Source organism: Bufo bufo, chromosome 8 (genome assembly GCF_905171765.1).
Source record: "Bufo bufo chromosome 8, aBufBuf1.1, whole genome shotgun sequence".
NCBI classification, from domain to species: domain Eukaryota; kingdom Metazoa; phylum Chordata; class Amphibia; order Anura; family Bufonidae; genus Bufo; species Bufo bufo.
In genome coordinates, this window is record NC_053396.1 from 51,196,308 (window position 1) to 51,210,656 (window position 14,349).

Consider the following 14,349-nt stretch of genomic DNA (forward strand, 5'->3'; position numbering starts at 1 on the left):
ACTGGAAGATGATCATAATTGAGATCCACATTCTTCATTGTTGATGCACGTTCAGAGTCACTGATGGATTCCAGTACCGCTCTGTTGTTTGAGAAGAATTTGTGAAGGCGCAGGTTTCCTCTTGCGCATAACTCTTGGCTTTCTTTAATTAGTTTGATTGCAGATTCTGTAGACTCTAGACTTATGAGACCATCATCTACATAAAAGTTTTTCTTCAGAAAATTTGCTGCTGATGGGCAATCCTTTTCATTCTAATTAGCCAGGTACTTCATACCATAATTGGCACAATCTTGAGATGATGCTGGTCCAAACAAGTGTACTTTCATTCTGTATTCTGCTGGTATCTGTATCTCCATCCTCCCACCATAGGAACCTCAGGAAGTCTCTATCTTCATTCTTTACATGAAACTGGTGGAAACCATATTTTCAACGTCACACATGACCGCTACGGGATACTTTCTGAATGTACAGAGTACTCCAGGCAGAGTGTTTGTAAGATCTGGTCCTTTTAGTAGATGATCATTCAATGCAACACCATTGTACTTTGCTGAGCAATCAAATACTACTCTAATCTTATCTGGTTTCTTTGAATGGTAAACACCTTGATGTGGGATGTACCACACTTCTCCTTCTTTAGGTTTGTTATTAACTTTCTCGGCATGTCCTTCTTTGAGGATGCCTTCCATGAATTTCAAATAATCCTGCTTGAATTTGGGATCTGTTCCCATCTTTTTCTTCAAACATTTCAATCTTGCTAGGGCAAGATTTCTGTTATTTGGCAGACTAGGTTGTTCTCTAAAAGGTAAGGGCATTTCAAGATGACCTTGTTGATTCTGCTGAATACTTTCTTCTAGAGTGTGTACGAACTTTGTCTTCTTGAGATACACTCTTTTCTTTAGAACTTATGTCTGCAAAGTCGGATTTAAGGATCTTGATTACTTTTGCTGAACTTACAGTTGGTAACTCTTGGACAGATATTCAATGACACAATCCTGTCACCTGTCTTGAGTTTGCGATCTGCTGTTTTCCTCCAACACCCCATCGTAGATCAGTTTGAACCCTTTTCTCCTGTGATTACATTTTCATGGTATCAAGGCTTCGGGACAATTGTAGCCTATCAACAGTTTAACACCAAACTCCTTCATCCGGGACATTTCATGAGATATGACAGATAGGTGCCCCCATTCATTGGTTGTTTCACAGGTAGGTATGCGATCTCGATCTAGAGGTATATCGTCTTTTGTATAAGCTGGAGGTAGATCTAGTGTGCAGTTTGAATGAAGTCCTCTAACTCTCAGTCCTTTGACCCTTTGACTGTTCACTAATGTGTCTCTCCCCGTCATTGTGGTGAGTTTGAGCGTCAATGGTTCTGTAGCCACTTGTAATTTTTTGCTGATTTCTTGATCAATGAAGGTGACATAGGCGTATACCTTCTTGTTCCTCCTTTTAGGATTTAATGAGCACACTGGTACAACCATTGATGTGCCATTGCTTTCTACTTCCCTCACTGTGCAAGAGAATACCGATACTTTCTTTCCTTCCTCAGTATCTTTATGTCGGGCGGTAATAATTCAATTAAAAATTATTAATTATGGTCATAAAATAATTAACCATCAAAAAAATATAATTTTAAAAAATTGTCATAAATTCTTAAAATAATGACCTGGTGAATTGTAGACAACCTAATGGATATAATTCACATCTAAGTCCGACTATTTCCTCAGATAATAAGTTATTTTTGACGTGAGATGATGTTAATGATAACAATGTAGTTCTGCATTATACAATAATACACAGGTATTATAAAAATATGAACATTTATTGGTTACAAGATTATAAACAAAAATAAGTAAATAAACACAATGATACATGAAAATGAATATATATAGTATTGATATAAAGCATTACAAGCTTAACAATACATGTGAGTGGAAATAACTTGTCACATTATAACCAAGCTATTTTTAGGTTAGGATATAAAATAGAAAATAGAAACATAAGTTATATACATTACTTCTGTTCACAGAAAACCTCATTATATCAAGAAATGGGCATGTCTAATCCTAGACATCAATATGGAATGATAAAAACATTCCGCCCCCTCTAACAAACTATACATCACATGACTTCCAGAATGGGCAAATCCATTCAAGGATATAACTTAGAAGAGATAACTGTATCCTTCTGCCCCATCCTGGATTATTTTCACACATATGACTTTGGTAAGACTATTAAGACAAATAACAGGGATCTAGGATCTTTGCTAGATCATATCCTAAATGGGAAGGACTTAGAACAAGTCTTTTCTGTGGGAATTCATCACTTAGCTTGGTGAAGAATATCACTATCAATATATATATATATATATATATATATATATATATAAGCAATCATTTAATGCTTTGCTAGATTATGAGTCTTGATTCTTCTGCTGGTAGAATGAAGTCTCACAATATCCTAAGACTTCATCTCAATATGGAGATGATCAATTATTAATTAATTTATTTATTCGCCAATCTAGATTGTATAATTTCACCCACACTATCCAATTAGTCTTAATAAAATGAAATATCATTATTTGTGTCTCTTCCCAAGTCCTAGTAGGAATCTCACTTCTGTTCCTAGGAAAGCTGGGTGGTCCATCATCGCATGTCTCACCATGGCTTTCATCTTGATAGACCCCTCTTTCTTTCTTTCCTTTTTTTACTCCTAATTTGTTTCTCCTTTGTGAGTTTTTCTTCTCCCCTAATGTGTGCTTTCTTATCCAAAACAAAGGAAATTGATCATAAAAAAAAGGATATACCAAAAGAAACTTGGATTATTTTTGACTACTAGGAAGGTTCTTGAGAACTGGTCCCATCTGAAACTCTGTCTACCTCTGACCCAGTAACGTATACTGTGCTTACTGCTTGTGATATTAATAAGATATTTATCTTGGTATATAGCCAAAAGTCCCCATACTGTGGGAATATATAGTGTTAGGCGCCTCCATAATGCTGATTATTCCCTTAGCAAAAATGCATATTGCTAATGGAAGATCTGACATTATTTGAAAAGAGGACTAAACCTTGGAAAGTTATATTCCGTAGTCTGATTGCCGAGCTTGACATTTTATCATATTAATATCATATATTTTTGATTGGTCATAGGGAAACAGAGTCAAGAGATAACATTAATTTTTCCTATATTAATCCGTGTTTTATTGTTATAGCCTGTTTGGTAAACAGAAGATCCTAAGTTTCTCCTGGTATATAAATCATTGGTCTATTTGTTAAAAGTTAGGTAAACTTTAAGTTGTACTGTGGCGGTGAGATAGTGGTGTGTTAGCACCACCGTGTGGGATATTTTGGGTATTATTTTACAGCTTCATTGTTTGTCTTTGCAATTGCGTTGATTTTATATTCTTGATTTGTATTGTGTATAATAAATTACATATATATTTTGGCATAGACAATTGTCCCTTTATTCACTGCTTGCACAAATCAAATTAAGATTCTCGATAAAAAAAACTTAGAAGTGATTATGTCCGCCTGAAGGATCATATAATATATATTTTTTTTTTGATCCTCTTTATATGAAGATTCTTTTTAAATAAAAGATATATGACATTTAGGTATCGAGGATTTATCCTTCTTTGGACGTTCTTCATGTAGTGGTGTAGGATGGCGTCCTTTGCAATCAGATTCTTCTACCGTCTCTACCATATCACTCAAGTTCCTTTTTATACTTTCTTGCTTTAGCTTTCTACGAATGTCTTTAATGTATGATTTCCACCTATCATACATTCGGGCAAACTTTTTCTCCTTTAATGCTGCCTCTTGCTTCAAATTTTCAAGCCTCTTTGAGGTTGGTTTTCTGGCACGTGATGAACGTCTTAGTTCATCTGTTTGGGCTATATTTGTTTGAGGCAAGACTAATGTTGCATCAGACTCTTCTACCTCAGACAGGTTCCCTTGCTCTTCTCCCTCTACTCTATCTTTCTTTGTATCCTCTAACAGTGGCATGGTAATACTAGGTTTAGACATTTTACTTTAAATGCAATACTGACATTCTATACGAATATTAAGAGTCCTTTCACTTTAAATGCAATACTGACAAATGCAGAAATAAATTACTGTCACTTTAAATACAACAGCGATAAATGCAGACAATAAATGACTTTCACTTTAAATGCTTTAGAGTCCGTGTACTACAAACTGTCCTTTGTTTTTATTTAAAGTCTCTTATTTCTGAACACAAAAAATTTCTCTTTATGCGAAAGCCTATATGCAATGATAAGTAATAAAAGGAAAGCTCTGACCTTATTCTGAAGAGCAGGATACTGCGATCTGAAGGTTGCTGGAACAAATGTCTGTCTTAAAGGAGACTTGTCTTTTCTTGATGTGATGCGATGCTCTGTGCAGACTTGCGATGCTCTGTGCAGACTTGCGATGCTCTGTGCTGAGTTGCGATGCTCTGTGCAGACTTGCGATGCTTTGTGATGACTTGCGATGTGCTGGCTTGGATACGCTGCTGCAGGCTTTGGGTCTAGTGGCGGGAAACTAGCTGACTGCAGTACGTGGTCTCTCCGTGGATAGCGGTGCAGGCACTCTAGCTCTGAACTTTGGCCTTTCACCATGCGTCTCTTTCTCTCTCTAGGGATCACAGGAGGGTTGGCGCTCTTTCTCTGACTATTTTGCTTTTGCCGTTCTGCCGCTTTAAGAGTCAGCTGCAGTTTGACTCATGCACACGTTCTATGGCCTTTATGGTAGCTCCGCTGAGGTGTCTTTGCTTGCTCACTCAGGGAACAGTTGCTGCGCGGCGGTATATGCTGGCGCTCCGCTGCTCTAATGAGCTCTTTACTGTGCAAGTTGAGAAGAACTATCGCTTCACCCTGAGGGCTAATAGTTACACTGTGGGAGGCGCAGCACTATGAAGTGCCTTTTGCGTTGTGGCATTAGAAGATCCAGACTGTCTATTACTCTGTAATTCCTCTAACACCGTTCTATGGAAACAGTAGGTTTAAAGAGCACACCAAATGCTTGAACTAACTTCTTTATTAACTTCAACTTTTCTTAATATAACACTGCCACCTCCGCAGCAGATAGTCCATGTACATAACACGTGTTGAAAAGATATCACAAAATGGTGATATGCATAAGATGGTGGTTCAACTGTTCAATCTTGTCATTCAACATAAAATGGTGGATATATTTCTCTCTTCAGTATCTGTACTGTCACTTTAAGTTATTTAAGCACTTTATGATCTCTCTGAGAGGTTCATCGTTCATTTGAGGTCTAACTAATAGTTCTACTTGTAGTATGCATTTAACAGTGACTATTTGCAGATTGGTTTGAGTATGATCTGTTATAGTTGTATGCAATTTGGATTGCAATATGCAATCTAAATGCTTGCAATTGTATGCTTGCAATTTGTATTTGCAATTGTATGGTTGCAATTGTATTTGTAATTGTATGGTTGCAATTGTAGTTTGGTGGAACTGTAAGTAAACACATATACAGTATATCTAGTTCAGTACACAGTTCTAAACACAATACTAACAATATGAACATTATATGACTTGTTTTAAATACCTATATTGTGCTCTTGTTCCCATAAAACTTAGCTCTCAGTGGAGTGAATGTCTCTTCAGCTCCTGTCTCTGGTGAATAATGATTCTAGCAGCAGGAGCTGGGGGAATTCCAAGACAGGCTGTGTGTGAGGCTCGCTGTGATTAGTGAAAACTCTTGCTGTATGAGAAGCTGGCTGTGATTGATCTAGACTTCTGCCCAGTAACAGCAGATTAACACTATGCTTTCTGTTGTTTCTGCTGTGTCACTCAGCTTACCTTACATTACAAAATTAATCTTAAAGGCATATTATCTTTTTCTGCTTCTATGAACACAAAATATTACAGTTATATGACATCCAAAACATGATGTCACAGTAAAATAACTCTGCTTTTGTCTTTAACACATAAACATAGGAACTGTATTAAGGTTATTAGCAGGTTTAGCAACCTAGGACGGGTCTTAGCTGGCCAGCTACACTCCCACCAAAATTACCTATAATTCTATGTTCTTAGTGGAACATGAATTTGAGGAATTTTAAATCAGGTTCTCAACTTCCAAGTGTCTTTTATCACTGTCAAGGTAGAACAACTAACTTCTGTATAGGACGTTCCAACTTGAGTGGTGTAGTGGAATCGTTTTCCTTTTTTGTCAACTTTTGAGTCTCCATTATGTAACAACACTCTTCTTACTAGTTTGTCTTCATCCTTTTGAACTTCTAGAACTTTGGCCAATTTCCATTGACTTCTAGGTAAATCTTCTTTTTTCACTAACACATATAAGCTATACTAGCAACCTAGGACAGGTCTTAGCTGGCCATCTACAAGCAGTCATACTTCAAGCACTTCCTTTTCTGCTCTGTTCACCTGCTTGCCACAGCAATTGCAATGGTGAGCTTGTGTAGTTATAAGTATGGCGTCCCCATATACTTCTATGGGACGGCACTGTAGTATTCATTTGAGCAGACAAAGCCATCGCATAGAAGTAATTACACAGGCTCACCACTCTTCAACTTATCCTGAAGAAAGGTCATCAATATAATTAAAGTAGACAACCCCTTTGATTTTCGAGGAATGTGGCAGTTTGAACTGGTGGCACTCTATGTGACAGTCATCTCATCATGAGTAACCACAACTAAGCATCTGATGCTGTTATTTGCCAATTTTGGCAAATAACAGCATCAGATGCTTAGTTGTGGTTACTCATGATGAGATGACTGTTGGTGTGATTCCTGGAAAATCCTTAGGCCCCTCTTGTGACATATACTGTATATTGGTCACTTGCACTTTATACTATTTTATATATTTTTTTTATCTTTATTTATTTATACTGATAATAGAGAGGGTTTTATTTGAGTATCAATGAAGGTTATGTTTTGAGAGCAGGTTTTCTTTCAGTGATATATATGAAATATAGCCTACTGGCAGTATTGAGTTATTTGGGTGTCTCAACGCTGTCAGTTCTCTCACCAAGGTGCAAATAATTGAACATAGGAGCTCACTTACTATGCAGAAATACGCCTCCATTTGGCATATTTCTGGCACAAATTTTGTCGCAAAGCCTATTTTCGGCACAATGTGCGACTTTTCCTAGCTCATGCCAGGTCTAAAAAAGTAGGCATGGTGTGGAAAGGGAGGGGCTTTCTCATTCATCATTTTCTATGCCTGTTTTAGGCGTAGAAAATGGTCTAAATGTAAGCCAGCAAGGAAGCTGTCTTACAATTAGACTTGCACTAAAGTTATGTAGAGACCTGCGCCTCTTCTTAACTTCGGCGGATCCACTGCCAGCTATAGGGGTTTTTAAGACCGGCGTCTAAAACGTCTGTCTTAATAAATAACCTCCATAGTATTTAAGCACAAGTAGCATTTGAAGCTCACTCTGCAAAAGAATCAAACTCTCTGGTGGTTCATTAGAAGCAGTCAAGGAATGCTTTTAGAGTAGAGAGAAATAACCTGCAAGAAATCTGCACCAAATGGCACAAAAAAAGCACGCATAAACCACATTATTTAATCTGGTTTTGCGTTTTTTTGTGCGGCCTTTAAGGTGACTGCACAGAATGCAGATTTATGTGCAGAAAATCTGCATGAAAATTGCACTAAAAGCGCTCCAAAAAAACAAACATTAATTTGCACTGTTTATCATGTTTTTGTGCATGTTTTTTGGTACAAATTTGATGCGGTTTTGCCGAAAATCTCACTCTTCCATTGAAAAGTTTGAAATCAGCACAAAAAAAACACAACAACAATTGACATGCTGCAGGTTTCAAAATCTGCACAATAGGTCAGTTTCCAAACCTAAAAAGCAAAGTGTACCTGAGATTTTTCTAACCTCATACTCTTTGCTGTATTTTACTTTACTGTACTATGCCTTACGCCTCATTCACACGTCAGTGTTTGGTCAGTGATTACCATTAGAGATGAGCGAATTTCCGCTTATGAAATTCATTCACACTTTGTTAGCTAAAGGTGAATTGCTTTATGGATTCTGTTACCACGGACCATAGCGCAATTCTATGACTGAAAGCATAACGGAATGCCTTTAGAGGCATTCCGTTATTCATTCCGTCATAATAGAAGTCTATGGGCTACAAAACAGATCCGTCCCGTTTCCATTATGCAGCGGAGTCAAAATATGAAATATGCTTATCTCTAATTACCATCAGTGATTGTGAGCCAAAACCAGGATTGGAGCCTCCACAGACATAAGGTATAAAGGAAAGATCTGCACCTGTTCTGCGTTTAGAGCCGCACCTGGTTTTGGCTCAAAATTACTAATGAAAATCACTTACATGTGAATAAGGCCTAGTTCACACGACCGTTGTGTGTTTTGCGGTTAGCAAATTGCAGATCCACAAAACACGGATGGCGTCCGTGTGCGTTCTGCAATTTGCAGAACGGCGCGGACAGCCATTAATATAACTGCCTATTCTTGTCCGCAAAACGGACAAGAATAGGACAGGTTATATTTTTTTTGCGGACCACAGAACGGAGCAACGGATGCGGACAGCACACGGAGTGCTCTCTGCATCTTTTGCGGCCCCATTGAAATGAATGTGTCTGCATCCAAGCCGCAAATACTGCAGCTCGGATGCGGACCAAAACAACGGTCGTGTGCATGAGGCCTAAGGCTACATGCACAGGACCGTATGTGTTTTGCGGTCCGCAAACAAAAACGGAAGACATCCGTATGCCATCAGGTTTTTTTTGCGGATCCATTGTAACAATGCCTAAAACGGACAAGAATAGTATATGTTCTGTTTTTTTTGCGGGGTTACGGAACAGACATACTGATGCGGACAGCACACAGTGTTCTGTCCGCATTTTTTGCGGACCCATTGAAATGAATGGGTCCGCATCCTATCCGCAAAATTAAACGGAACGGACACGGAAACAAACAACGTTTGTGTGCATGTAGCCTAAGGCATTTCACTGTGGTTCTGCAAAAAAATCCTTACGGAAAAGCCATGTGTGATCCACACCGTGTGCAAGCATCCTCTTTAATACATTTTATAATAAAATGACTTCTGATAAATCAGAACTGTTAAGAGAAGTTCATGGCTTAATTTGCTTGTGAAGGCAGAGCGTAAGGAAGCTTAAGGCCTCATGCAGACGACCGTTTTTCGGGTCCGCACCCGAGCCGCAGTTTTTGCGGCTCGGGTGCGGACCCATTTACTTCAATGGGGCCACAAAAGATGTGGCCCCATTGCTGTCCGCATCCGTTGCTCCGTTCCGAGGCCCTGCAAAAAAAATATAGCATGTCCTATTCTTGTCCGTTTTGCGGACAAGAATAGGCATGTCTATAATGGGCCCGCCCATTCCGTAAATTGCAGAAGGCACACGGGTGGCTTCCGTTTTTTGCGGACCACAAAAACGGAACGATCGTATGCATGAGGCCTAAAGCTGATACTAGACAGTCAGTTCTGTCATCTAAAAAAAACTTGTCAGCTAATTTGTGATAAAATATCTATTCCAGCTTCCGTACAGGTGCCATGGGAGAGAGCAATATCCCCCAACAAAGTTCCCTACTATATCAAGTGAGTAAAACTAATATACTCTGTGTTTTGCTTTAGCTTCTTGTTTTGTCATCTTTCATATCACTTTGTTGTTTTGTTTGCATTTGTAGGTTAACTTTTGTGACACTTAGGCCTCTTTCACACGGGCGAGAATTCCGCTCGGGTGCAATGCGTGAGGTGAACGCATTGCACCCGCACTGAATCCGGACCCATTCACTTCAATGGGGCTGTGCACATGAGCGGTGATTTTCACGCATCACTTGTGTGTTGCGTGAAAATCGCAGCATGTTCTATATTCTGTGTTTTTCACGCAACGCAGGCCCCATAGAAATGAATGGGTCTGCGTGAAAAGCGCATATCATCCACAAGCAAGTGCGGATGCGGTGCGATTTTCATGCATGGTTGCTAGGAGATGATGTTAGTAATTTACTGTATTATTTTTCCTTATAGCATGGTTATAAAGGAAAATAATAGCATTCTTAATACAGAATGCTTACTAAAATGTTGCTTGAGGGGTTAAAAAATACAAAAGAAAATAACTCACCTCATCCTATTGTTCGCGCAGCCGGCATTCTGTTCTTAATTCTTCTTTCAAGACCTGCAAAAGGACTGATGACGTAATCGCGCTCACCACGTGGTGAGCGCAATTACGTCATCAGTCCTTTTGCAGGTCCTGAAAGAAGAATTAAGAACAGAATGCCGGCTGCGCGAACAATAGGATGAGGTTTTTTTTTAACCCCTCAAGCAACATTTTAGTAAGCATTCTGTATTAAGAATGCTATTATTTTCCTTTATAACCATGCACAGGTGAATGGGTCCGGATTCAGTGCGGGTGCAATGCGTTCACCTCACGCATTGCACCCGCACGGAATTCTCGCCCGTGTGAAAGGGGCCTTAGGGGTTCATTTAACAGGCCAGTTTTAGGCGTAAAAATGTTGCACATGCCTGTGATTTTTAAAAATGTCCTTTCACCTAAATATAGGAGTACACAATGTTTTTCCGCCATCCTTGCCACTTTGAAGTGGCGGTGTCTGGGCCAAAAGTCCTGGTAAATTTACAAGCTTTTATACCTGTTTCCAGGCATAAACGACTATTGAAATCTACTCCAGTGAGGGACTGCAGTAGATTTCAATCTAGGCGCATGGACTGCTAGAAGCTGAACCTAATTTATGATGAGGCACGTGCTTCATTGTAAATTAGGCACATTCTCCAGCAGCGCAGGGGGTATCAAAGACCAACGTAAACCTCTGGTCTTTGATAAATAATCCCCTTAACCACTTCCCGACCTCCGTTGTATATGTTCTGCAGAAGTCAAGTCTTTAAACATGGCGTCCACTCAGTTTCTTAGTAAAACAGCGGGCATCCGGACGCAATGTCTGTGATAATGACAATCATGGACATTTAAGCCCTCAACCACCCCCCTGTGACCACAGCATCTGAAAGGGCTTTCCATACTTGGGGGAGCCATTCAATTGCTTTGGTAGCCTTGGGCCTTCTGCAGGCTTCGAGGCCTACCACAGCAATGTTCCTAGGAAGCTCTGCCTTTGATAAATCATTGCAGTCTATGGGAGAAGAAATCTGAGTATTGTATGTTAAAGTCCCGAAGGGCGACTTAAAAAAGTGAAAAAAAGCATTTAAAAAATGTTTTAAATAAAAAAATATAAAAATTCAAATCACCCTTTTCCCATTATAAAAAGAAAAAGCAGTAATAACAAATAAAGATTATGAGCATCGACACATCCGAAAATGATCTTAAAATATAAATGTATTTATCCTTTACAGTGAACTCCGTAACGGGGAAAAAATATATATTAAAATGACCGATTAGCTGTTTTTTTCCCCATCACTTCACAGTCCACAAAAATTTTAGCAAAGTGATCCAAAATGGTATCAATAAAAACTAGAGATCACCCCTCAAAAAAAGGAGACGAAAATATAAAAAAAGGGTCAGAATATAGGGATGCAAAGAAAAAAATGTCACATTTTTTAATCTTCTTTTTAAGGCTACTTTCACACTAGCGTTCGGGGCTCCGCTTGTGAGCTCCGTTTGAAGGGTCTCACAAGCGGCCCCGAAACGCATCCGTCCAGCTACCGATGCATTCTGAGTGGATGCGGATCCGTTCAGAATGCATTAGTCTGGCAGCGTTCAGCCTCCGCTTCGCTCAGCAGGCGGACACCTGAACACTGCTTGCAGCGTTCGGGTGTCCGCCTGGCCGTGCGGAGGCAAACGGATCCTTCCAGACTTACAATGTAAGTCAATGGGGACGGATCCGTTTGAAGATGACACAATATGGCTCAATTTTCAAACGGATCAATCCCCCATTGACTTTCAATGTAAAGTCTGGACGGATCCGTCTGAACAACTTTCAGACTTAGAATTTTTTCTAAAGTATAATGCAGACGGATCCGTTCTGATCGGATCCAAACGTCTGCATTATAGGAGAGGATCCGTCTGTGCAGACACCAGACGGATCCTCTCTGAACGCTAGTGTGAAAGTAGCCTTAGTATTAAAAATAATCATACTGACCTTGAGAATGAAGGTTATAGGTCAGTTTTACTGCACAGTCAATAACGTGAAAACAAATCCCATAAAACTATGGCAGAATTGTGTGTTTTTTCCCAATTTCGCCTCTTTTGTATTTTTTGTCCTGCTTCCCACTATATCATATGCAATATTAAATGGTTGCATTAGAAAGTGCAACTTTCTTGCAAAAACTCAAGCCCTCATACAGCTATGTGAATGAAAAAATAAAAAAAGTTATGGGTTAAAGGTATGGAATAAGTTAAAAATAAAAACACAAAGACAGAAAATCGCAGGGTCTTGAAAGACTTAATATCAGTGAAATGCTGTTTGTTTTCTAGTAGAACAAGGCAATCCTCTTCTGACTTCATATTTTTCAGGGTTTCCAGAGATTTTGTGAGAATCAATGTTTGTCTTGTAGGGGTGATAGACTTTGCTTATCTTTAGCTGTTTGTTCTTATCTTGTAGCCACCAGGCACAAACAACCTGCTGGGATCATCCAAAAATGACAGAGCTTTACCAGGCACTTGGTGAGAAGTTCTTCAGTTTTAACAGCCTACCCCAATTTCTGTTCTCTTATGCCTATCGTTTCATATATTTGTTAATTCAGCATCAAATATGTACGTTCACATATATAAATAATGCAAGTACAAATTTAGAATTATTTTTGCATTGACATGTATGAGGGTACTTTCACACTTGCGTTAAACTTTTCCGGTATCGAGTTCCGTCCTAGGGGCTCAATACCGGGAAAAAACTGATCAGTTTTATCCTAATGCATTCTGAATAGAGAGCAATCCATTCAGGATGCATCAGGATGTCTTCAGTTCAGTCACTGTACGGTTTTTGGACGGAGAAAATACCGCAGCATGCTCCGTCCCAAATTCCGGAACACTTGCCGGAATGCCGGATCCAGCATTATTTGCCATCGAAATGCATTAATGCCGGCCCCAAGTGTTTTGCAAAAACGGATCCAGTCTTGCAGTCTGCGCATGCGCAGACCTTTAAAAATGTGAAAAAGATAAATACCGGATCCGTTTTTCCAGATGACAACCAGAGAGACGGATCCGATATTGCAATGCATTTGTGACATGGATCCGCATGTGGTATCCGTTTGCATACATATTGCCGGATCGGGCAGGCAGTTCTGGCGACGGAACTGCCTGCCGGAATCCAAGAATGCAAGTGTGAAAGTACCCTAAGGCCTCAATGCACGAACACTGACCGTGGGGCAGCGGATTTCGGACCCATTCACTTTAATGGGTCCGCTATCCGCCCGTTCCGCAAAAAGATAGGACATGTTCTATCTTTTTGCAGAACAGAATTACGGGACGAAACCCCAAGGAAGCACTCGGTAGTGCTTCCATAGGGTTCCATTCTGTGCTTCCATTCCGCACCATTCCACATCTCTGGATTTGCAGACCCATTGAAGTCAATGCGGTCTGCAATACGGCAACGGGCAGCACACGTTCGTGTGCAATAGGCCTAAGATGGATGTTTATTTGCTTGTGTGTTTTAGGGAATACATACTGAAATACATACAGCAGATACAGGTCAGGAAAGGCCTCTTTCACATGAGCAATATGGATTGTGCCAGGATCTGTTCAGGGAAAAACTGATGGTTTTGCACGCAAGTTCCAATTAGGCCCCTTGCAGACGAGCGTGTCCGGATTAGGTCCAGATGCGTCCCGGTGCATTGCGGCAAACCCGCGTGAGTAGGTACGCAATTACAGTCAGTTTTGACTGCGATTGCGTTCCGATGTTCAGTTTTTATTGCGCGGGTGCAATGTGTTTTGCAAGCGCGTGATAAAAACCGACTGTGGTACCCAGACCCAAACTTCTTTACAGAAGTTCAGGTTTGGGTTAGTTGTAGTGTAGATTTTATTATTTCCCCTTATAATATGGTTATAAGGGAAAATAATAGCATTCTGAATACAGAATGCATAGTACAATAGGGCTGGAGGGGTTAATAAAAAAAAAAAAAATTTAACTCACCTTAATCCACTTATTCGCGCAGCCCGCATATCTTCTGTCTTCATCTGTGAGCAATAGGACCTTTGATGACGTCACTGCGTTCATCACATGGTCCATCACATGATCCATCACCATGGTGATGGATCATGTGATGAACGCAGTGACGTCATCAAAGGTCCTATTGCTCACAGATAAAGACAGAAAAGATGCCGGCTGCGCGAACAAGTGGATTAAGGTAAATTAAAGTTATATTTTATTTTTATTTTAACCCCTCCAGCCCTATTTTACTTA

At 39.7% G+C, this 14,349-nt stretch overlaps 1 protein-coding gene across 1 annotated transcript in view; it reads left to right on the plus strand.

Annotated features, from left to right (window-relative positions):
• Positions 1-14,349, plus strand: part of DRP2 (dystrophin related protein 2) — a 406,196-nt gene that overhangs the window by 154,775 nt on the left and 237,072 nt on the right. Inside the window, exons 8-9 of the mRNA XM_040405377.1 lie at positions 9,523-9,583; positions 12,553-12,614. Coding sequence (XP_040261311.1) covers positions 9,523-9,583; positions 12,553-12,614 — 123 coding nt within the window. The remainder of the gene's footprint in view (positions 1-9,522; positions 9,584-12,552; positions 12,615-14,349) is intronic.